The sequence below is a fragment of the Carcharodon carcharias genome, chromosome 5 (genome assembly GCF_017639515.1).
Source record: "Carcharodon carcharias isolate sCarCar2 chromosome 5, sCarCar2.pri, whole genome shotgun sequence".
NCBI lineage: Eukaryota > Metazoa > Chordata > Chondrichthyes > Lamniformes > Lamnidae > Carcharodon > Carcharodon carcharias.
In genome coordinates, this window is record NC_054471.1 from 31,477,990 (window position 1) to 31,503,713 (window position 25,724).

At 46.2% G+C, this 25,724-nt stretch overlaps 1 protein-coding gene across 1 annotated transcript in view; it reads right to left on the minus strand.

The window, feature by feature from the left end:
- Positions 1-10,677: 10,677 nt before the first annotated feature.
- Positions 10,678-25,724, minus strand: part of kif6 (kinesin family member 6) — a 474,098-nt gene continuing 459,051 nt past the window's right edge. The window contains exon 15 of the mRNA XM_041187334.1: positions 10,678-10,765. Coding sequence (XP_041043268.1) covers positions 10,678-10,765 — 88 coding nt within the window. The remainder of the gene's footprint in view (positions 10,766-25,724) is intronic.

Here is a 25,724-nt window from a genome sequence, read left to right on the forward strand (position 1 = left end):
AGGATTACAGGTATCTCCGGGACATAAAACGTTTCTCGGACTGCTGTTCCCGTCACATTCTGAGATCCACACTCAGTGCCATGCGCCGCCATATGAACACACTCGACCTCTCCCTCCAGCAGCACCACCGTACCCTTTTTCAAAGCTGCGCGTGCCCCCAGTTTCATTTTATTCTTCGTCTCATCCGACGCCTCAACAAGAAACTTTTTCTCTTTCTCTCAAGTGCTAAGGAACGCAAGCTCCAACAACTCATTGACACCAACACCCATCTAGGACCCTCCACCCCTGCCTGTCCCTCCGTCCCCAACCCATCTTCCAATCCCAGCCCCAGCCGTGTATTCACTATACCCCCTGACCTTCCCCTCTCCGATGCTGACGTTCAGTGCTCAGCAAAGGACTTAGTTTCATACTCTTACGCCCTCACCTCAATGAATTTTGGGCTCGGCATGATGCTGAACTCTTCTTCCGCCGTCTTCGTCTCCGGGCTCACTTCTTTGGGCAGGAGTCCTCTCCCCGTTCAACGGATCCTTTCACCCACCTCCAATATACTCCTTCCACCTGGACCCCTCCCTCTGGATTCTTACCTTCTCTTGATCTTTTCATTGAGAACTGTCGGCGCGACATTAGTCGTCTCAATTTCTCTGCGCCTCTCACCCATTCTAATCTCTCTCTCTCTGAACTTACTGCAGTCCTTTCTCTCAGGTCCAACCCTGACATTGTCATCAAACCCGCTGACAAGAGTGGTGCTGTTGTTGTCTGGTGCACTGACCTCTACCTCGCGGAGGCTGAGCGTCAACTCGCAGGCACTTCCTCCTACCTTTCCCTGGACCATGACCCCATCACTGAACATCAAGCTATTGTTTCCAGGCCTGTCACTGACCTCATCTCCTCTGGGGATCTTCCTCCCATAGCTTCCAACCTGATAGTCGCCCAACCTCGGACGGCCCGCTTCTACCTCCTACCCAAAATCCACAAACAGAACTGTCCCGGTAGACCAATTGTCTCAGCTTGCTCCTGCCCCACAGAACTCATTTCTCGTTATTTTGACTCCCTTCTCTCTCCCCTTGTCCAGTCCCTTCCCACCTACATCCGTGATTCCTCTGACACCTTACGTCACATCAACAATTTCCAGTTCCCTGGCCCCAACCGCTTCCTCGTCAAGATGGACGTCCAATCCCTCTACACCTCCATCCCCCACCAGGATGGTCTGAGGGCCCTTAGCTTCTTCCTCGAACAGAGGCCCGAACAATCCCCATCCACCACTACTCTCCTCCGTCTGACTGAACTTGTTCTCACACTGAACAATTTCTCCTTCAACTCCTCTCACTTCCTCCAAATAAAAGGTGTGGCTATGGGTACCCGCATGGACCCCAGCTATGCCTGTCTCTTTATGGGGTATGTGGAACATTCCTTGTTCCAGTCCTAATCCGGCCCCCTTCCACAACTCTTTCTCCGGTACATCGATGATTACTTCGGTGCTGCTTCGTGCTCTCGTCGGGACTTGGAAAAATTTATTAATTTTGCTTCCAATCTCCTCCCCTCCATCATTTTCATGTGGTCCATCTCTGACACTTCCCTTCCCTTCCTTGACCTCTCTGTCTCAATCTCTGGTGATAGACTGTCCACCAATATCCATTACAAACCTACCAAGTCCCACAGTTACCTCGGCTATAGCTCCTCACACCCCGCTTCCTGTAAGGACTCCATCCCATTCTCTCAGTTCTTTCGCCTCCGTCGCATCTGTTCCGATGATGCTACCTTCAAAAACAGTTCCTCTGACATGTCCTCCTTCTTCCTTAACCGAGGTTTTTCACCCACGGTCGTTGACAGGGCCCTCAACCGTGTCCGGCCCATCTCCCGTGCATCCGCCCTCACGCCTTCTCCTCCCTCCCAGAAACATGATAGGGTCCCCCTTGTCCTCACTTATCACCCCACCAGCCTCCGCATTCAAAGGATCATCCACGCCATTTCCACCAACTCCAGCATGATGCCACCACCAAATACATCTTCCCTTCACCTCCCCTATTGGCATTCCATAGGGATCGTTCCCTCCGGGACACCCTCGTCCACTCCTCCATCACCCGCTACTCCTCAACCCCCTCCTATGGCATCACCCCATGCCCACGCAAAAGATGTAACACCTGCCCCTTCACTTCCTCTCTCCTCACCATCCAAGGGCCCAAACACTCCTTTCAAGTGAAACAGCATTTCACTTGCATTTCCCCCAACTTAGTCTACTGCATTCGATGCTCCCAATGCGGTCTCCTCTACATTGGAGAGACCAAACGTAAACTGGGCGACCGCTTTGCAGAACACCTGCGGTCTGTCCGCAAGAATGACCCGAACCTCCCTGTCGCTTGCCATTTTAACACTCCACCCTGCTCTCTTGCCCTCATGTCTATCCTTGGCTTGCTGCATTGTTCCAGTGAAGCCCAACACAAACTGGAGGAACAACACCTCATCTTCCGACTAGGCACTTTACAGCCTTCTGGATTGAATATTGAATTCAACAACTTTAGGTCTTGAGCTCCCTCCTCCATCCCCACCCCCTTTCTGTTTCTTCTCCCTTCCTTTTGTTTTTTCCAATAAATTATATAGATTTTTCTTTTCCCACCTATTTCCATTATTTTTAAATATTTTTAAATCTTTTATGCTCCCCCCACCCCCACTAGAGCTATACCTTGAGTGCCCTACCATCCATTCTTAATTAGCACATTCGTTTAGATAATATCACCAACTTTAACACCTATGTGTTCTTTTGTTCTGTTGTCTGTGACATCTTTTGATGATCTGCTTCTATTACTGCTTGTTTGTCCCTACAACCACACCAACCACCTCCACTTCTCTCCCCCCACCCAAACCCCACCCCCTGCCACCCCCACACACACCTTAAACCAGCTTATATTTCACCCCTTTCTTGGATTCACTCAAGTTCTGTCGAAGGGTCACGAGGACTCGAAACGTCAACTCTTTTCTTCTCCACCGATGCTGCCAGACCTTCTGAGTTTTTCCAGGTAATTCTGTTTTTGTTTAGACAGTAAGTAGATGGGAAGGAGCAGCCCCATTCTATTTTAAATGATTCAAAACAAAATGTGGTTCTGAGGATGCATTTGTGCTTAATCTAATCTGTGGAAGTCACCAGTATGCATGGAACCAAGGCAGGGAAGAAGAACATGCTCAGTTCTTTCTGAGAGATGCTGAGGTTGGTGACATTTTTAAACTTCCGGATTCCTGACCGAGCACATAAAATGACATCCTGGTATCCCTGTGAAGCAGCAGACTGCCTTAACCTTCCAACTCATTCTCTGTCATCTTGCTCCCAAGGTCGAGATGCTAATCCATTCTTAGTTTCCATCCACCTTTCCTGCAGCTTCACAACAGCAATGGGCAACACAGATGGAGGAAAATTGCGATGAAGGGGGCCAAGGGATAAGGGCCAAGTTATCCCAGGAGTCTCAACTGCAAGACACTGCAGTCCTTCAGGACTACACCAGTGAAATATGGGAAGCAATGTAAAAACAGCCAAGAAGTAAGTTGACATGAAATGAGGACCACCTCAGTCCCATGGTGTTCTGCATAGCATAAGCAGCCAATCACTTCCCATGAATCAGGCTCTCAGGTGGCAACTACATGAAACACAAAACAGGTTAAAAAAAAAATGCCTGTCGGCACCTGGGGAAGTAAGGAGTTAATAAAAGGTAGTTGATTGAGTGTACTCTGGAATTCACCATAAAAAAATCATGTGAACTGAATTGGCGCTTCATTATTTATGGTGACTTGAGCCATAGGGGATGCACTGTTAATATTACCAAAACTGGTCATTCATTTCAGCGCTGTTTTTGAGATGTTGCTAGTGCAGACTATGTGCTGCATGAGCTGATATGTATTCCTGGAATTTATAATAATGAAATATCTTGCCCCAACCACATTACACCACTGACTGACCCTCTTATCCTGAAATCTCCTAGGAGAGGTAAAGAAAGAGATGACAAAAAAAAATCCAAATTTAAGATAAGTCTGCAAAATTTTCTCGAACTCCTATTGCAGTAAAGCTCCAGAACACTCTGGAAATCCATAAAACCTTCCAATCCAAGCTAACCCATGATTTTTTTAATTTATTCATGCGATGTGGCTGTGTCAACTGGCTCTGCCAACATTTATTGCCCATCCCTTATTGTCTTTGAGTTCTTGAGTAGTGGTGAGCTGCCTCTTGAACTGCTGCAGTCCATGTGGTGCAGATACGTCCACAGAGCAGTTAGGAAGGGAGTTCCAGGATTTTGACCCAGCGACAGTGAAGGAACGGTGATATATTTCCAAGTCAAGATGGTGAACAGTTTGGAGGGGAACTTCAAGGTGGTGGTGTTCCCATCTATCTGCTGCCCTTGTCCTTCTAGATGGTAGTGGTCGTGGGTTTGGAAAGTGCTGTCCAAGGAGACTTAGCGAGTTCCTGCAGTGCACCTTGTAGGTGGTACACACTGTTGCTACTGTGCGTCGATGCTGGAGGGAGTGAATGTTTGTGGATGGAGTGTAAATCAAGCGGGCTGCTTCGTCCTGGATGATTTCAAGCTCCTTGAGTGTTGTGGGAGCTGCACTCATACAGGAAAGTGGAGAGTATTCCGTCGCGTACTTGAATTGCGCCTTGTAGATGGTGGACAGGCTTCGGGGAGTCAGGAAGTGAGTTACTCGTCGCACAATTCCTAGCCTGTGACCTGCTCTTGTAGCCTCAGTATTTATAATGGCTAGTCCAGTTCAGTATCTGGTCAATGGTAACCCCCTAGGATGTTGATAGTGGGGGATTCAGTGATGGTAATGCCATTGAATGTGAAGGGACAATGCTTAGATTCTTGCTTGTTGGAGTTCATCATTGTCTGGCATCTGGGTGGAGTGAACGTTACTTGCCACTTGTCGGCCCAAGCCTGCGTATTATCAAGGTCTTGCTGAATTTGGACTTGGACTGCTTCAGTGATGAAGAACGCTTTGCTTCTTAAAACATTAGACTCAAAATGCTAACTCTGTTTCTCTCTCCACAGGTGCTGCCAGACCTGCTGAGTATTACCAGCACTTTTTATTTTTATCCCTTAAAAGTAATGCTGGATTCTTGAAAATTAGGTGAAAGACATTTGGGGGGTAGAAATCAGGCTCTATAGCGGCCATTTTCTTTAGGCGCTATGCAGCCTCCTACTGCTTGAATGCGTTTTAAAATGATGTGCGCACTCTTGGTGGAAAGTGTGCTGGACCCCATCTTGAGAAAGGAGTTTTGCACACACTGGCCTAATGACCGTCAGCAGCACACAGAGCAGGTTATGTCAACGCATGTAAAACACTGATTTTATGCCAATGCTACCATTTCTGATTGTCACAGTCAAGCCTATATCCTATCATAATCTCGGACAGCTGAACACGCGTTAAACAAATGGAGGTTCCCCCTCCAGCATTACTTAAAGATTAGTTGCTGGGTTTTTTTCTTCTCATTGCTGGCGCATTTGTATCTACTTTTGGAGTTTTCTTGGACTCGGCTAAGATTTCAATACGTTACTGGAGTGAGTTGGCTCGTCCTAAATGCTTTTTTGGTCATTTAAGATCTTGTGCTGAAATAAGCTGCTTCCAGAAATGAGGTGGTCTGAAGGGTTTCCTCTGGGAAAGACTTGGGCCAGGATTTTCCCGTCGGCGATTTGGGACCGACTTGCTGACGGGAAAATGACGCGGGATGACATTGGAAGGAACCCCCAACGTCATCCCGATCCCTTTAAATTGTCAGGAAGGCAGGCGGACAGCGAAATCAGCTGTCCGCCCGCCGACCTGTCAATGGCCAATTAAGGCCATTGACAGGCTAATTAAGATTGTTAAAGGCCCTGCCTGTCCAATCTTAAGGCTCCTGATTAAACCTGAAACTTCATCCACTGGCGGGATGAGGTTTCATGTCCGTTTTTAAAAAGTTTCATAAAATTTGTATGTTTCTTATTAACATGTCCTGTCTCGTGTGACATTGTCACATGAGGGAGACATGTTAATAATTTCAATATTTTTCTATTTTCAGACTTTACTTACCTGTCACTAATCTCCCTGAGCACTTTGACAAAATGGCGGCGGGCCCCGTTTCGGCAGCGGAGTTCGGCTGCCCACCTGCCGCCGAGCTGGTGGGGCCCGCTTGCCCACCAAGGGCAAAATTCTGCTCTTGGAGTTTGAAGAAAGGTCACGTAGAGTTGGACAAGCTGCTGAAATAGGGAGCAGGGGAGGGGAAGTGATGGTGTAATGGTATTATTGCAAGACTAATAATCCAGAGACCTGGGTTCAAATCCCACCATAGCAAATGGTGAAATATGAATTCAATTAAAAAATCTGGAATTAAAAGTCAAATAATGACCATGAAACCAGTGTTCTTTGTTGTAAAACCAATCTGGTTCACTAAACCCCCTTAGGGAAGAAAGTCCTTACCTGACCTACATTGACTGCCCCTGCCCTCTGAAATGGTTGAGCAAGCCACTCAGTTGTATCAAACTGTGACAAAGTAATAAAAATGGAATGAAACTGGACAGACCACCTGGCATCAATGTAGGCACTGGAAACAACAGCCCTGTAAACCCTGCAAAGTCCTCTTCTGGGGGCTCGTGCCAAAATTTAGACTGGTCAAGCAACAATCTGACAGAGTAATATTGTAACCATATCTTACATAGATATGATCTTACATAAACACCAGCAGGACAGACCCAGCAGAGGTGATGGCACAGTTGTCCTGGGAGTCCTAAACATCGACTCTGGACCCCATGAAGTCTCATGGCATCGTGTCAAAAATGGGCAAGGAAACCTCCTGCTGATTAGCACGTACCACCCTCCCTCAGCTGATGAATCAGTGCTCCTCCATGTTGAGCACACCTTGGAGGAAGCACTGAGGGTGGCAAGGGTGCAGAATGTATTCTGGGTGGGGGACTTCAATGTCCATCACCAAGAGTGGCTCGGTAGCACCACTACTGACCAAGCCAGCCGAGTCCTAAAGGACATAGCTGCTAGACTGGGTCTGTGGCAGGTGGTGAGGGAGCCAACAAGGGTGTAAAACACACTTGACCTCATCCTCACCAACCTGCCTGCCACAGATGCATCTGTCCATGAAATTTCAGTTTGAGTGACCACTGTACAGTCATTGTGGAGACAAAATCCCACCTTCACATTGGGGATACCCTCATTATGTTGTGTGGTACTACCACCATGCTAAATGGGATAGATTTCAAACAGATCTAGCAACTCAAGACTGAGCATCCATGAGGTGCTGTGGACCATCAGCAGCAGCAGAATTGTACTCGACCACACTCTGTAACCTCATGGCCTGGCATATCCCCCACTCTACCAGTACCATCACGACAGGGGATCAACACTGGTTCAATTAAGAGTGCAGGAGGGCAAGCCAGGAGCAGCACCAGGCATACCTAAAAATAAGGTGTCAACTTGATGAAGCTATAACACAGAACTACTTGCGTGCAAAACAGCATAAGCAGCAAGTGATAGACAGAGCTAAGCAGTCCCACTGCTAATGGATCAAATCTAAGCTCTACAGCCCTGCCATATCCAGTCATGAAAGGTGGTCGACAATTCAACAATTCAATGGAGGAAGCAGCTCCACAAATACCCCCATCCCCAATGATGGAGGAGCCCAGCACAGCAGTGCAAAAGATAAGGCTGAAGCATTTGCTACAATCTGCAGCCAGGAGTGCCGAGTGCATGATCCATCTCGGCCTCCTCTCGAGGTCTCTAGCAGCACAGGTGCCAGTCTTCAGCCAATTTGATTCACTCCACATGATAGCAAGAAACAGCTGAAGGCACTGGATACTGCAAAGTCTTTGGGCCATGACAATATTCTGGCAATAGTACTGAAGGCTTGTGCTCCAGAACTTGCCATGCCATTAGCCAAGTTTTTCTAGTACAGCTATAGCACTGGCATCTAGCCGGCAATGTGGAAAATTGTCCAGGTATGTCCTGTCCACAAAAAGCAGGACAAACCCAACCTGGCCAATTATTGCCCCATCAGTCAACTGTCGATCATCAGTGAAGTAATGGAAGGGGTCATCAACAGTGCTATCAAGCGGCACTTCCTCAGCAATAACCTGCTCACTTACACCTAGGTTGGGTTCTGCCAGGGACACTCAGCTCCTGACCTCATTACAGTTTTGGTTCAAACATGGATAAAAGAGCTGAACTCTTGAGGTGAGGTGAGAGTGAGCGCCCTTGACATCAAGGCCGCATTTGACCGAGTGTGGCATCAAGAAGCCCTAGCAAATCTGGAGTCAATGGGAATTGGGGGAAAACTCTCTGCTGGTTGGAGTCAAAGCTTGCAGAAAGGAAGATGGTTGTCATTGTTGGAGGTCAGTCACCTAAGCTCCAGGGCATTACTGCAGGAGTTCCTCAAGCTCGTGTCCTAGGCCCAACCATTTCAGCTGCTTCATCAATGACTTTCCTTGCATTATAAGGTCAGAATTGGGGATCTTAGCTGACGCTTGCACAATGTTCAGCACCATTCACGACTCCTCAGATACAGAAGCAGCCCAAGTCCAAATGCAGCAAGATTTGGATAATGTCCACGCCTGGGCTGACAAGTAACATTCACGCCACACAAATGTGAGGCAATGACCATTTCCAACAAGAGAGAGTCCAACCGTAGCCCCTTGATGTTCAATACCATTACCATCGCTGAATCCTTCACTATCCACATCCTGGGGGTTACCATTGACCAGGAACTGAACTGGGCTAGCCATATAAATACTGTGGCTACAAGAAAACTCAAGGGCTAGAAATAGTGTGATAAGTAACTCACCTCCTGACTCCCCAAAGCCTGTCCATCATCTATAAGGCACAAGTCGGGAGTGTGATGGAATACTCCCCACTTGCCTAGATGGGTGCAGCTCCCACAACAATCAAGGAGCTTAGTCATCCAGGACAAAGCAACCAGCTTGACTGGCATCACATCCACAAACATTCACTCCCTCCACTACTGACGCACAGTAGCAACATTGTGCACCATCTACAAGATACACTGCAGGAATTCAGCAAGGCTCCTCCAACAGCACCCTCCAAACCCATCTCTACCATCTCGAAGGACAAGGGTAGCAGATAGATGAGAACACCATCACCTGGAAGTTCCTCTCCAAGTCACTCACCATCCTGACTTGGAAATATATCGCCGTTCCTATACGTTGCTGGGTCAAAATCCTGGAACTCTCTTCCTAATAGCACTGTGGGTGTACCTATACCATATGGACTGCAGTGGTTCAAGAAGACAGGTCACCACCACCTTCTCAAGGGCAACTAGAGACAGATAATAAATGCTGGCCCAGCCAGCAAAGCCCACATCCTGTGAATGAATAAAAAAGTAGGGTGCAAAGGGCTCTCAGCAGGAAGCCATATTCATAGAGGGTCTTCTGGAAGCAATTCTATTATCTCAACTTCAGGGAGGACCAATGCTTGAGATGTCTTCACCTTACAAAGACTTCTTGGCTGAAGTCTGGTATCTGCTGCAGTCACACCTGCAACCTCAAAGTAGAACAAGGAAAGTATTGCCTGGTGTGTTGCAAGCTGCTGCTGGAAGTAGAAGACGGTGGGGGGGGAGGGGGGGGCGGGGCGGGGGGGGGGGGGGTGGTGGGTGGCGGAGAGAGAGAGAGAAGGAGGAAGAAGTCCAACTGGAAGTGGAGGAACATGAAAAGGAATAGAGGATTCAACATCGACAGCCCCTTTTTGCCTGAGCTCTAATTGATCAAACAATTCATGAGCGATACCAGTAATCCTAACCACACCTCCTCATTCATCAGCTCTGGGCCTAGAACACTGCAGTACTCGGGACCTTGATAGAAATCATTTGTGCTGCAATGTAAGCTGTGACATCAGCCATCATTCACTGCATCGTGGTGGATTCCAAAGGTATGCTGATTGACCTGACCACTAGTCCAATATTAGAAGGAATGGGCTCCAAGCTCTGCATAAAACTCTAAGCTAAATTAGTGCTGAAAATCCATGTTCCTTGACATTGAGAGGAGGCTTTTTGGAAGGCTTTTCAGTGCATCTTTCTTTTGTAGCATGGCCCTTCAAAGTCTTCATTTGCCTCCTCTACAAAACAACTAGTTCACGACCTCACTGTCCAACAAGCTGGCACCTGAGCAATCCTTTCCCCCATGCCCCAGCTCTCATGCTCTTGTGCCCAATGCCTCAATGCAGATCTCTCCTCTATCATAGCCTCTCTGATTTGGTAACTGTAGATGTAGAGCATGTCCCCTTCTTTCCACCACCAAGGCCTCCAGTGCATTGTATGTAAATTTTGGTGCTTAATTTCTTGCATGTTCAGTCATTGTTTAAAGCATCAGAGCATATTCAGTTTTCAACTGACTGCCAACACTTGTTGCAGTCACAATGCACCTTCGCTTTAATAGATTTATTAAAGTAGCATAAATAATTAATGATATTGGTCCCAATGCTGAAGCATGCAGCCAATGAACAGCCTGGAGAGTGCCAGCTGCATGTAGCAATTATTTAAAACAGCAGGCAGCACCAATTTAATATGGTGCCTGCAATGCAATGAATGGGCACAGATTATTATGTGCTGCAAAATGCACCCACATTTTCAGGGTGTAGCCAATTTCCCTCCCTTCACTTTTATTTTCATGGTTATACACACATCAGTGAGGTATTTTTGTAATGTTATACTATTTGAACATGATGTGGGTACTCACTAATCTTATTCCTGGACTGATTCACTTTTTCGCCAAGTGATTTTGCTTCAGTGAACCTGGTGAAAACAAAACAAATTGGACAAGATGAAAATAGAAAAGGAACAAAGTTCCCTCTAAGGGAATTTATGATTGGTAAAACCTCACTCGTAGATACAGATCATATTAGTTTGATTATTTTCTCATGTCAGTGCTTTTCATGAAAATTCTCATTATATTTTCACTTTCCCTAGTCAAGCAGTCGAAGTACAGACTCCCATGGACTACAGTCATCCTAATTTTAATATGGGAGCCAACTTTTCCGTCAACAGCAGCCACAGAATACTTAATTAATTCCAGGTACGAGTGGCAGAAAACTGGGGTTGACACCAGCGACACTGAACCATCATACAGTTTGCATTAACTTCATGTTAGTGCCACCTAGTGCCCCCAACCTAGTGCCCCCTCTGGCTTGCTGTCTTTTTGTGACCCTCTCTTCCAGCACAAACTCCTGCCAAAAGGAATGCCTTCACCAGGGCTATCACCAGATCCAAATTTGGGCTAGTGAAAAGAGGCACTGCTTAACACTTAGGGTACAGTACTAGTGAGTATAGGCCTGCCGCTGTATAACATAGGAGTACAGTACTGGTGGGTAAGGGTCTGTCACTTTAGGACACTGGGGTACATACAATACTGATGGTTAGGGTCTGTCATTGTATTGAAGCACATTTTTTGTGGAATTTTCTGTTCCCGTGAGTCGGGGGAGGGTTTCACGTGCGGCAGGGAGTGCGAAATTGCACCCGGTTTCACACTCGGAATCTCATTAATTATGCATTGGTGAGTAGCTCCCCGAATCACATGGCGGGGCAGGCACTGACTCGTCTGCCCTGCCATTATCTAATGGGGTCGATGGTTCAGAGTCACATTTAAATGCCACCCGAACACACAGATTACTCTCAGGAGGCCAACTGTGTGTGGGAAACTTCTTGATATGGTTCCACCAAAGAAAAAAGCTGCTCCCAGGTTCAGCAATTCCCTTGAGGACCTCATCCATGGAGTCTGCCAGCACCAGATGGCTCCAGGAGGCCAACCAGCCTCGCCTCGCCAGTCTGGGAGGCAGTTGCAAGGGAGGTCAGCTCTTTGGGCACCTGCCCAAGAAATGCCATCCAGTGCAGGAAGAGGATGAATGATTTCATCCGCTCCACCGGGGTAAGCTAGCCTTCAGCTCACTCCAATCTCATGCTCTCATAATGGCAGCATGCACTCAAAGGGTCACATTGCTCAGGGATCTCACACAATATTAGTGGGGGAGACATCAGCACAGATTGTCTGACGGACACTTTAACATCACCAGCATCTTGTCCATCATGCTGCACAAACTCCATCCTCAGCCCTTATTGGGGAGAGCTCAGCACACACAGCAGGCCTGCATGCTTCCTAATCTCTCAGGCATCTCTTCTCGTCACATTCTATTCCATTTATCTTTATGCAGGCCAAGCTTACCCACACCTAGAGGGTTATATCCCAGATGGAAGAGGGGGACAACAGACATCCAGAAACTGTGGAGGATGCTGCCTAGCTGGCAGGCAAAGAAAAGATCAGCTTATCCCAGCAAGCCAGTAGGGATCAACCCTCCATTCGTTGACCATTCCTGATAATCACAGTGAGTGACATGCAATGTTGTATTCTGCCTGCTTATGAACTAAATCTATCTTCTCTCTCCTACAGGCAACAGCAGGCCCAGACAGGGCACCAGCCCAACCATAAGCCCCAGCCCCCAAGCTACCTCAGAGGAGGATACTGAGGATGCATCAGATGACAAACTGTCACCGCATTCATCTGCACCCTCCACCAGTGCAGAGACACACACCCCAGGGTAACATTCTGGGGAACACTTTACTGACACATATCTCCAGCAGTCGGGGGCAGTGACAGCACAGGTCTCTGGCACTTGGAGAAGTGCTGAAGATCAGGCACCCACTGACCTGAGTCAGGTGATGAACCACTGCAAGCAGCTGTCTCTAACATACTATGAGATACAATAACAGACGGCAGGAAATCTCATAGAGTTGCAAGAAGCAGTCAATAGATTAGGGTGAAGGATGGAGGAGTCCATCCGTGTTCTCTCTGATGTCATGGCTCTGACATGAGAGTGCCTCGAGGTCTCCATGGGAAGGGTGGTGGCCACCTTGGAGATCTTGGTCCAGCAGATCCTGCCGGATTTGCACTCAGACCTGTACTCCATCACTATAGGCATTGGTGGGATCTATCAGTGGCTAGTTGAGAGGGGGGGGGGGCGGGTCATCCTGACCTCCCTCCATGAGCCTCTTCTCCTCAGGGAGTTAGCAAAGGGCCCTGAAGCACTCATAGGGAGGAGGACCAGCAGCTGGAGACCCTGCCGCCATCCCCCCAGGCGACTCCAAGAGTGTCCAGCTGATTCCAATCCCCTCTGCCTGTGACCCCATCAACTCCAGCTGTACAGGCCAAGATGGACGCTCCTGCCCCACAGCAGGACACTTAAAGCAGGCCGGGGCCCTCCAAGCCTCGGCACTCTAGGAGGTTCCCGTCAAAGTCATCAAAGACAATGGGGCGCAGCAGTCAGCAGGCTGCCTCCACTACAGATGTCGGGGATACACCATGACGTAGCGGTAGGGTTGGAAAGATTAACACATTTTTCTGAGTCATGGATATTCAATCACCGCATATAACATGTAATTTTGCAAATATATTTGCTGTTCATGAGAAGGGTCTAGTCATTTGAAAGCATCGTGCATGTGCATCTATGTGCCCACTTATTGCGAGGGTGAGCCGTGGTCCCACTTAGTGATCGCCTCCCTTGGTACACCTCACATTCGTGATGTGTAGCTGAGTCATGATAGTTACTCGACCCTTGTGTTATCTCAGGGAGATGTGTCAAACTCTTTACTGGAAGTGTTTGCAAAATGAGGTAGTAACCTCTACTCCTTACAAGATTACATGGAGCTAGGCGTGCTCAATAGCCTTGGTGGGTTAGCTATAATTCTCTCAAGATCAGACGGCCATCTTCATTGGCAGTGCCAAAGAACAAGACCTGCTGCCATGAAAGTCTCTCCAACCACGCGCACATCGCAGTGTCACTAAGTTTCTCATTAAGGTGGCAATGACTGTATCAAGTCCTCTGATGCAGTGTTTGCGCTGTCGTGCTTTCACTTTCCAGAGCGCATGGATGCAGGTTTCGTTGCTGACCTTTCCAAAGATTAGGGCATCGTGAATCATGAGAGTTGAAAGTGCAAGTCCAAGTGCTGAATTTGCTTTTGATGTTATTGTTTGTAAAAGTCTTTCAGTGCACTGGCATGGCACTAAGGGACAGAAGAAATGTGGCCATGTCCCATTGCCTGCACCCTTCTGCTTCTGGAATCTGGTTATCAGTGTGGCACGGGCATGTTCCACGTTGTGCTTTTCAATGGCATCCTCACATGGAAACTGACCCTCATCTTCCTCTTCAGGCTCCTGCCCTTCCTGCTCTTCAATGTCCAAAGAGTTCTCAGCCTCCTCCATTTCTCCCTTCGGCAAAGGATTCCCCTCTGAAACGTCAGGTTGTGAAGGGCGCAACAGACCACGATTATGCGGGGCAGCCTCTGTGGAGAGTACTGCAGGGTGCCACGAGAGCGGTCCAGACATTGGAAGTGCATCTTCAGAATTGTCTGCTCGATGATGGATCGGGTCAAGCTATGCGCCGTGTAGGATCTCTCCTCTGAGGCACTCTGAGGACAATGCACGGGTGTTATGGGCCATCGTTTCAGTGGGTACCCCTTATCCCCAAGTAGCCAGCCCTGTAATTGCTGAGGCCCTTTGAATATGTGAGGCACCTGGGAGTGACTCAGGATGTATGAGTCATGAGAACTCCCAGGGTAACTGGGATAAATGTGCATGATGTGCTTTTGATGATCATGTGCCAGTTGAACATTCAGGGAGTGGAATCCTTTCCTGAACATCAGGGGTTGCTGCCATGGAGCTCTCAAAGCCACAAGTATGCAACTGATTGCATCCTGTACTCTAGGGAAGCCGATGATAGCAGCAAACCTCAGAAATCTAGCAGCCTGGCCATCCTCAACAAGTGTGAACTGCACATAATGATGAGCCTTACTGTAGAGGGAATCTGTCACCTTCTTGACACATTTATGCGTTAAGGACTGTGAAATGCCGCATAGGTCCCTTGTGGATCCCTGGAACAATCCACAGGCAAAAAAATTGAGTGCGGTGGTGACTTTCAGGGGCACTGGCAGAGGATGTCCCCTGAGTCTATGGGGCCTTAGATCCTCCAATAGAATGTGGCAGATATGATTCACCACATCTCTTGATAAACACAGACGTGCACGGCATTGTCTTTTGCTCATCTCCAGATAGAAAACACTTCATCGGTAGACTCTGGATAGCCTCCTTGGAATGTGTCTAACCTCCTCATCCTCTGGGTCTAGTGGTGCTCCCCTGAACCATGGACCTCTGGCTGGACCTCCTCTCAAAGCTGCACTAGGTGGCACTAGGCCCTTCTCCTCCTCTTCAATTGGATCACTGCCATCAGGAAGGCAGCATTGAGTGCAGGCACCAGGATTCAATCTTCTTTCTCCCTGTGGACTGTTAGATGCAACAGATTAACGAATGCTGGGCAAATATAGTAGATTTCTCACTTGCAAACAGAAAGCCAATATCATGTCTGAGAGCTGCATCTGCACTGCTGGCTTTTTGCTGATATAGCCTTGTAATGAGGCGTAAACTCACAGATCTAGGTGAGCAAGATACTTGGCATCACTATCCCATAGAGGTTGGAAGAGGTTTCAAGATACTGGTGCTGTATTTCTACTTTGAGACCAGCTTTGACCCTCCCCATATCAGTGCTCAGGTCCCTCCAATCTTCCTGGAACCTCACAATGTGCAGGTAGACCTCCTCAGCAAACCCTGCTCACCCCAGCACATACCAAGCAAGCCGCTGAAGTTGTCTTTATATCTTCCTGGGACAATATTATTTCTCGGAGCCCTGCAAGCCACTCTCTCACTCTCCATCTGGCACAGATGCAGAGCTTTTGTATCCAGAAATTTCCACTATAACTGCCTTTAAAACCCTGGCCTCCAAGAGGGGGAAGGGAAGGTACAACAACAGGAGGCCGCCCAGCAGCCAGGAGGAGGACGAGTGTGTGCGGTTCCTGTAGGTCACGCATTGGGCTTTTCAGTCACCTGAGAACTCATTTTTAGTGTGGAAGCAAGTCATTCTCAACCCCAAGGGACTACCGAAGTGGAAATTCCAGCCCTCCCACCTAAAGCCATCACTGGTGATGTCCCCATGCCCCATGTGGGCCTCACTCCTCCCTATCTCAAGGCTGTGTGCACGGTGACATACAGAGGAGAATTCTCCCAGGGGAGCTTCGAGTACCCCCACCTTTATTACCTTTTCCCCATTTACAGCCTGCAGATACCTCCCCTAACCATGACCATCCCACCTGCAGTTCAGTACCAAGCCAGACAACCTCATCGCCATGGACTAAGATCAGGAACACGCCCTGCACACCAATCTGTGCCTTATCCCAAGCGAGCACACAGGCCTTGCCCCTCCCTGGAGCAGGACTACGACGTGAGAGTCACACATAGCTCTGTAGTATGGTCCACAAAGCCCGAGGACTGCCTTTAATCTCTATACCTGACTATGAGGTCCACAAAGCCCGAGGACAGCCTTTAATTTCTCACTCTGAACTCTTGGCCCCTGGCCAGGGGCCAAGACTGTCTTTCAATGTGCTCTCCCATTCCTTCATGGCTGATCATAACACAGTCTCCCTCCCTCCCCCCGACACCACCCCCCCACCCTCCATGAGTCTCTGTGCAACCCATCCCTCTTCTGCCATACAAACATAAGCCTCCGCTCCTGTTCCGGAGTCTGTGTGCATCCTCTCCCATTCGTATTGTTCGATTCCCATTCACCGTTTTCTGTCTCTGTGTTCAACTCTTCCATGTTCGGCTCCAGCTTCCCCATCCTCGGTCTCCCCTCTGCCTGCCATCGTTTCCCACCTCCTTCCCCCAAACTCCACCATACCCTGTTGAAACCCATGTCTATTTCATCATTCTCCCCCCCCACCCCCACCCCTGGACACAATGCTGGTCTGTGTTTCAGAGTGCAACCCTGCCTGAGACCTACAGCACACACAGAGTACCGTCTTCCCGGAATACGGAGGCAGCCACCTTGAGCAGACCAACCCTACAGCCTCACCAACGTGGCATTGCTGAGAAGCTAGAGCAGCGCTGTTGTAGGGTGGCTTTGAATATTGCACTCACCTCAAAGCCACGAGTGAAATGAGGGCAGACAGCTGCATGCCACTTATATCCTGTCATGACTTTGACCATTGTAATTCCTGCGGGCGTGGTACGTAATTGGGAAGCGGATTGTGATTCTGGCAAGTAGCGTTTTTAATGAGCATTCATGAACCAATTATCCAGTCAAGCCAGAAAAGTCTTGGGCTGCAAAAAGCAGTTTAATTCTGAAGTTTGGATTTTCACAGCTGAGTGGAAAAGAGTTACAGGTCATGCAATATGCCTTTATTGAAGCTACAGCAGTTTGCCTTGTAATATTACTGGATTTTTTATAATTTAGCATCTATAAGGGAGTGTTGCCTGGAAGGTGTTTACATGTGGGTCTAACCAAGTAGAGAGTCTCTTTGAAGGAATGTTTTGTAAGACTAAGTTTAACTGTGTATCTGTAATCTTGAGTGCTAAGTTTTCTTTTATTCTTGTTAATAAAACTTTTACTTTCAATTTTTAAAATCCCAAAAGTGTTACTGTTTACTGCTGAGATCAGTCCGTCCTCTTCTCATTTTCAGAATGTAAAAAAAAAGAGTATAGCCCATAAGCCAAGTTTCCCTCTGGGATTCGACGTGCGAAGCAATTAACATCAGTTGTGATCATAACAACTTTGACGAGGATAGAAGAGCAGGATAATTTAAATAGAGTGAGACACAGAATGCTGCAGTACAACCGGACCTGGGTGTCCTTGTACCTGAATCATAAAAAGTTAGCAAGCAGGTACAGAGAGTAATTAGGAAGGCAAATGGAATGTTGGTCTTTATTGTAAGGGGAATGGCATACAAAAGTAAGGAAGTCTTGCTACAACTTTATGGGCCATCGGTGAGACTGCATCCAAATTACTGTGTACAGTTTTGCTCTCCTTACTTAAGGAGGGACACACTTGCATTGAAAGCAGTTCAGCAAAAGTACACTCGGCTAATTCCAGGGATGAAGGAGTTTGAGGATGGATTTCTTCTCTCAGAATTCTCTTCCCCAGGAAGCAGTGGAGACTGGGACATTAAATATATTCAAGGATGAATTAGACAGATTTTTAATATCGAAGGAAGTCAAAGGTTATGCGGACCATACAGGAAAGTGGAGTTAAGGACAAAACCGATCAGCTATGATCTTATTGAATGGCGGGGCAGGCTCAAGGAGCCAAATGGCCTACTCCTGCTCTTATACCTTATGAGCTAAACCCCTGACTCTATCACACTGCCTGGCCACTGGCTGTTTGAACAAGATCTCTGTCAATCTTAATAACCTATTTAACTCTGAATTGAGTTTCTGATCCATATTCCCATCTCCGTATTATCATCGGTCTCACCCCGCCTCAGCCCACCTGCTGTTGAAACGAAGCCTACATTATTACCTCAAAAGGTGACTCTTCCAATGCTCTCCAGGCCCACTTTGTACCCTCCATAAACTTGAACTCATCTGAAACTCAGCTGCCTATATTGTTATGCACGGTAAGTCCTATTCACATTGCCCCTGTGCCTCCTAATCCAGCAATGTTTTGATTTTAAACTTCTCTTCCTCTCTTCCAAATTCCTCCAATGGCCTTGCCCTTCCATATCCCTGTAACCTTCTGTAGCCTTAGAACCCCAAGATCTCTGCACTCCTCCAGTTCTAAGCCCATAAACATCTCTGATTTTAGTCATTCCACCATTAGCCTTCGGCCACCTACCACCAAAGATCTGGAATTTCCTCCCTAAACCTCTCCATCTCTTCTTCCTCCTTTAACATGCTCTCCAGATCAAGCTTACATTTATTTGTCCTAATGTAACAAAGTGCCTTGGGACATTTTAGTACATTAAAGGTGTTATAAAAATGAAAGCTGTCATTATTGTATCAATGTACTTGAACTGTTATCAGACAAATCACAAGCTTCCTCTGTTTTACCTCAGTTTCTGATGAACTGTCATGTGGTGGGAACAAGATACACTTCACAAATGTTCAACTCTTGGCTGACGTTTCCAAAATGAATTAATTTCAGTGCTTTATTCAGCCAATAGAAATCTAACAGGACTCTATGGAGAAGCTGTTAAAAAAGGATTTTTTTTAAAAGAGAGATTTTAAGATTTTTTTCCACATAGAACAATAGAAGAACTTGGATGTAAAAGGAAACCTAACCTCTTAATCCCCAAAGCCATCTGGAAAAGTAACCAAAACCAGAACAATGAGTACCTGGCCAAAGTCATCACAATTCTGAAAATCAACAAAGATTTTTTTTATTAAAAAGCATTGTTTGTTCATGAAATAAAGGCCTTCTATCTCTCATGTAAAGGAAGAAAATATGAGGGTGTGATCTGGGCACTTACACAGCAACACATTCACAAGTGCTGCCCCTGTCAGATTTTATGGGATCACAGGGACAGCACCTAGTTAGTATGGGGAAAGGTGACTGCAAGTGCTACTTTAGGTGCATATGCAGCACTTGGCTGTTCTAATGGGTAGCCAACTGGAAACCTCTTACCCTTGTTATGACACAGCCGATGGTAAATGCTGAGTTGTTCAAATCCCAAAGGGAAACTTGAAACAACTGCCACAACTTGTTTTTCAATTTGCATAAATTTCAAGGCATGTGCCTTGAATTCAGTCGTAATAAGACCAACAATTCTTACAGGTTTTTACAAAACTAGATTAAACATTAATGAGATAAATGATTTTAAACATATACATAGATCTTCAAATTACTACTGAGATAACTTCTAAATCCCCTAATCAATCTAACTCCCAGTTACACTTTCATTAAGGCAACAGTAAGACACACAGATTTTAAAGACCCAGACAAAATGACACACGATACCCTGAACCAGTCGAATTCAAAGTGAGTTTTCTTAACTTCAGCTCTTTGAAAACAGTAGCTTAAGCATAGATGCTGAAGGCTTTTCACACTTGTTAGATCTTAAAAATGTCTACCCTTACACACAGCCTTCGCTCCTTGGTATATATTTTCTACTTTGAATGCAAATTCCCATTGTTTCACTATGACTTTGGACTTTGTCTTTTTGATAATAAAAATTTCTCATAGCATTAAGTTTCACCAGTAATCTTTGGGAAAAATAAGCACACTGGCCAGGATTTTCCTGTGGTTGGGCAGGCTCGGCAGGTAGACCTGGGAGCGATCGGGAAGCCGACCGCTGATCGCAATCGTACTTCGACCACAATTTCACATTGGCTGTCCAATTAACAGCCAGCCAGCATGAAACACATACTATAGCACTCAGCACTGTCAGGGAGGAGCACGAGTGCTGAAGTTTGTGCATACGCACAGGTGCATGCAGTAAAAGCTTCCTGAGGCACAGAGCTGCCTCAGGGAGCTGAAGATTTTTAAAATAAAAAATTTAAAACTTAAGTAATGTTAAACACATGTCCTATCATGTGACTCTGTCACATGAGCAGGGACATGTTATGAATGAAATTTAAAAACTTTTATTTAATTTTTATTTGGTTGGAAACCTCATCCCGCCCGTGGATGAGGTTTCCTAAAAAATTCAAAGGCCACTTGGCCTATTTGCCTGCCCGCCAACCGTAAGGTTGGATGTGCAGTGAAAAATTTCATCTAATTATTACTCAAATGGCCTTAATATACCTGTTCATTGTCAGCAGGTGCACTGCTGACTCCTGCGCGCGCCGCCAACCGAAATACCATGCGAGTGCACGATGACATCAGGACACTCACCCAAAATCATTGTGTGTCATTTTACACTCGTTCAGGTTGGGCTCACACCTGCCCGACGAGCACAATACTCTGCCCACTAGGTGACACATTTCACTCGCTCTTTTGAAAACAATATATTCTGGTTTATTTAAACATGCAAATGTCCTTTTACACCTTACATTCTAAACTTCCCCCATGTTTACATCAAAGCCTTCAGACAAGCTGCCTTTAATCCAATTAAGTCTCACACATACACACACAGATACATACAGACACAGATACCACTATTTTACAATAACCTCCAATAACTTTATGATAATTATTATATCTTCCTGACATCCTGGGTCCTTAAGGGCAGTCTAGTTTTCCCGCCTAGTCTGCCGATATCCTCCCCAGTCAAAAAGGAAAAAACAGAAAATGCTGGAAATATTCAGCAGGTCTATCAGTATCTGGAGACAGAAACAAAAACAGAAACAATCAGGTTCCAGACTGGAGGCACACTGGCAAGCAATTTGGCACTGCTGACCTCTGGTTCCTCTTCACCAGTCTTCAGCGAATTTGAGTAATGGCAGCTTGGGAACAGAGAGCATGGCCAGCGAAACAATTAAGGATAAAACTTCTTAATTACAGGGCCTATTAAGGCCACGTTCTCACACCCACTGGAATTTCTAGTCGATATTGCAGACAGCCCCCCCGTTGGCCTGGACCATGTAGACTCAGAGTAGGTAGGAGGGAGGTGGCCTTAGAGAAACCCTGTTTTGGACCCATAACAGTCACTGGGCTAAAGCTGTGGCAGCATGCCACCCCCTGGAAGGGTTGTCCCTCCAGGATTATAGAAACATAGAAAACCTTAGGAACAGTGTAGGTCTTTCGGCCCTTCCAGCCTGCTCCGCCATTCAATATGATCATGGCTGATTCCCTATCTCAAAGCCATGCTCCCGCCCACTCCCGATACTCCTTGATGCCTTTAGAATCTAGAGATCTTTCTATTTCCTTCTTAAATATATTCAGTGACTTGGCCTCCACAACCTTCTGCAGTAGAGAATTCCACAAGATCACCACCCTCTGAGTGAAGAAGTTTCTCCAAATCTGTCATAATTGGCCTACCCCTTATCCTGAGACTGTGACCCCATGTTCTAGACTCCACCAGCCGGAGGAAACATCATTCCTACATCCAGTCTGTCCAACCCTGTCAGGATTTTATATACTGTAATGAGATTCCCTCTCATTCTTCTAAACTCCAATGAGTATAGGCCTAGACAGCCCAATCTAGACAATTCTCATACGACAATCCTGCCATCCCAGGAAAGAGTCTGGTGAACCTTCGCTGCACTCCCTCTATGGCAAGTATATCCTTTCTTAGGTAAGGAGAGCAAAACTGCACACAATGCTTCAGGTGTGGTCTCACCAAGGAACTGTATAGCCACAGTAAGACCTTCTTCCTCCTGTACTCAAATCCTCTTGCAATGAAGGCCAACATACCATTTGCCTTCTTAACTGCTTGCTGCAGCTGCATGCTTGCTTTCAGTGACTGGTGTACAAGGATGCCCAGGTCCCTTTATACATCACCATTTCTCATCTATCACCATTTAAGTAATACTCTGCCATTCTGATTTTCCTACCGAAGTGTATAACTTCATTCTTATCCACGTTATACTGCAGCTACCATGTATCTGCCCACTCACACAACCTATCTAAATCGCTTTGAAGCCTCTTAACTTCCTCCTCAACACGCACATTCCCACCAAGTTTCGTGTCGTCAGCAAACTTGGAAATATTACATCTGGTTCCCTCATCCAAATCATTGATACATATTGTGAATAGCTGGGGCCCAAGCACTGATCCCTGCAGTATCCCACTAGTCACTGCCTGGCACTCTGAAAAGGACCCATTTATTCCTGCTCTCTGTTTCCTGTCTATTAACCAATTCTCAATCCGTGCCAATATATTACCCCCAATTTCATGTGCTTTAATTTTGCACACTACCCTCTTAAGCAGAGCTTTATCAAAAGCTTTCTGAAAATCCAAAATTAGGACACCCACTGGTTCTCCCTTATCTATTCAGCTAGCTACGTTCTCAAAAAACTCCAGTAGGTTTGTCAAACATGATTCCCCTTTCATGAATCCATGTTGACTTTATATAATCCTGTCGATATTTTCTAAGTGTCCTGTTATCACATCCTTCATAGTAGACTCTGGCATGTTCCCTACTACTGATGTTAGGCTAACTGGTCTGTAATTCTCTGTATTCTACCTTACTCCTTCTTTAACTAGTGGGATTACATTTGCTATCCTCCAATCTACTGGGACTGTTCCAGTATCTACAGAATTTTCGAAGATGACAACCAATGCGTCCACTATTTCCATGACCACCTCCTTTAGAGCCCTGGGATGTAGATTATCAGGCCCTGGGGATTTATCAGCTTCTTTAGTAATACTAATTTCCTTCTATTCCTCCTGCTCTCTAGACACTAAGTTCCCTAGCATTTCTGGGAAGTTATTTGTGTCTTCCTCCATGAAGATAGAATTAAAGTAGTTGTTTAAATGCTCTGCCATTTCCTTGTTCTCTATTATAAGTTTTCTCATTTTGGACTGTAAAGGATCTAAATTTGTCTTCACTAATCTTTCTCTTTTTACATACTTATAGAAGCCTTTACAGTCTGTTTTTAGCTTTCTTGCTAGATTACTCTCATACACTATTTTTCCTCTCTTAATCAATCTCTTGGTCCTCCTTTACTGAATTCTAAATGGTCCCAGTTGCTACTTTTTCTAGCAACTTTATATGACTCCACTTTGGATCTAATACTATCCTTAATTTCTTTTATTAGCCATAAGTGGGCCGCTTTTCCTGTGTTTTTGTGCCAGAAAGGAATGCACAACTATTGCATCACATACATTCGCTTCTTAAATATTAGCCATTGCCTATCCAAAATCATGCCTTTTAATGAAGTTCCCCAATCTATATTAGCCAATTCACGCCTCATACCTTCGTAGTTTCCTTTATTTAGATTTAAGGCCTTAGTTTCAGATCAGACTACTTCACTTTCCATCCTCATGAAGAATTCTATCATGTTACGGTAACTGTTCCCTCAAGGACTCTGGACAGTAAGGTTATTAATTAACCCCTTCTCATTGTACTATACCAAATCTAGGATAACCTGTTCCCTAGCTGGTTCCTTGACATGCTGGTCTAAAAAACCATCTCATACACACTCCAGGGATTCATCCGCCACAGTATTATTGCCAATTTTGTTTTCCCAGTTTATATATAGATTGAAGTTACCCATGATTACTGCACAGCACCCTTGTTACATGCATCACTAATTTCCTGTTTAATGTTGCTCCCTACATTACCACTACTGTTTGGAGGCTTATGGACAACTCCCACTATTTTTTCCACCCCTTGTTACTTCTTAGCTCCATCCAAACAATGCCACCCCACTAATTTTCCTTTTTGCCTGTCCTTCATTTTACCCTTGGATATTCAGTTCCCAGCCTTGGTTACCCTGCAGCCATGTCTCCGTAATCACAATCATTTCATACCCGTTTACATCTATTTGTGCTGTTAATTCATCTGCCTTATTGCAAATGCTCTGTGCACTCAGATACAGTACGTTTAGGCTTGCCTTTTTAACATTTTTATCCATTTTTTTGGCTCTATTTGCTGTGAGCCCTTGTTTCCTCTACCTTCCACTTTTGTTTTCTACTTTTCTGTCTTTCATTCCTAGTTTTCTTTCCCTCTCTTGTCCCTCCCCACTTATGGTCTCATCTCCCCCACTCTAGTTTAAACCCTCCTCTATAGTGCTAGCGAATACCCCTGCGAGGTTATTGGTCCTGGTCCTGCTGGAGTGCAACCCGTCCAGCATGTACAGTTCCCATCTTCCCCAGAATCAGTCCCAAAGCCTCAGGAATCTAAATCCCTTCCTCCTACATAATCTCTCCAGCCATGCATTCATCTGATTTATTTTCCTATTCCTGATCTCGCTAGCACATGGCACTGGGGGTAATCCTGAGATTACTACCTTTGAGGTCCTGCTTTTAAATTTATTTCCTAGCTCCCTATATTCTGTTTTCAGGACATAATTTCTCTTATTACCGATATGCAGCTGCTCAGTGACATCCTTGACCCTGGCACCAGGGAGGCAACATGCCACTCTGGTGTCACGTTTGCAGCTGCCAAAACATCTATCTGCACCCCTTACGATAGAATCCCATATCACTATTGCACTCCCACTCTTTTTCTATCCCCCTGCCTGTGTAGCTGAGCCACTCTTGGTGCCATGGACTTGACTCTTGCTGCATTCCCCTGCAAAGCAATCTCCTCCAGCAGTAGCCCAAACAGAAAATCAGCTAGAGAGGGAGATGGAACCAGGGGATTCCTGCACTACCCGCATGGTGCTTTTACTCTGTCAGGCAGTTACCCATTCCCTTTCTGCCTGTGCACTCTTTACCTGCGGTCTGACCACCTCACTGTATGTACTATCAATGAAGATCTCATCCTTGCAAATGCTCCATTGTGACTCCAGCCACAGCTCCAGCTTGGGAAGTGTCCCTGACTTTCCCAATGCACAGGAGGAGTATTCCACGTAGTAGAGCTCCTCTGTCGTGACTTACCCTTAAATTACTCCTTTTACTTTTATTTCCATTAGTTTAGAAAATATTAAGGACAGTAGGAATACTCACCAGGTCCTACTCAGTGAGGTCGGCCCTATTGTTTCTAAGAAATGGTAGGAAATAAAAGAATCACCTCCTTCCCTCTTCACCAACCCCCCTCACTCACCAAACTCCCAACATAAGCACTCCACTACAGCCCAAAGCAGCACTCCAGTGCAGACAAGGCAGCACTGTAGATGGCCTGCTTTTATATAAAAGCTCTGCAAATCTAGCTTCTGAAAACCTGTTTAAGCCAGATATATAATTAAATTAACTATCTGCAGCTACAAGCAGAGCATGTATTAACCTGTGTTTTAAAGCTGGACTAAAACTCACTTCTCGCAACCCAAAGATCAACTTTTCGTGTGGAATTTTTCCGTCCCCATTGGCATTGAGTGTCATGCAGGCATGAAAGG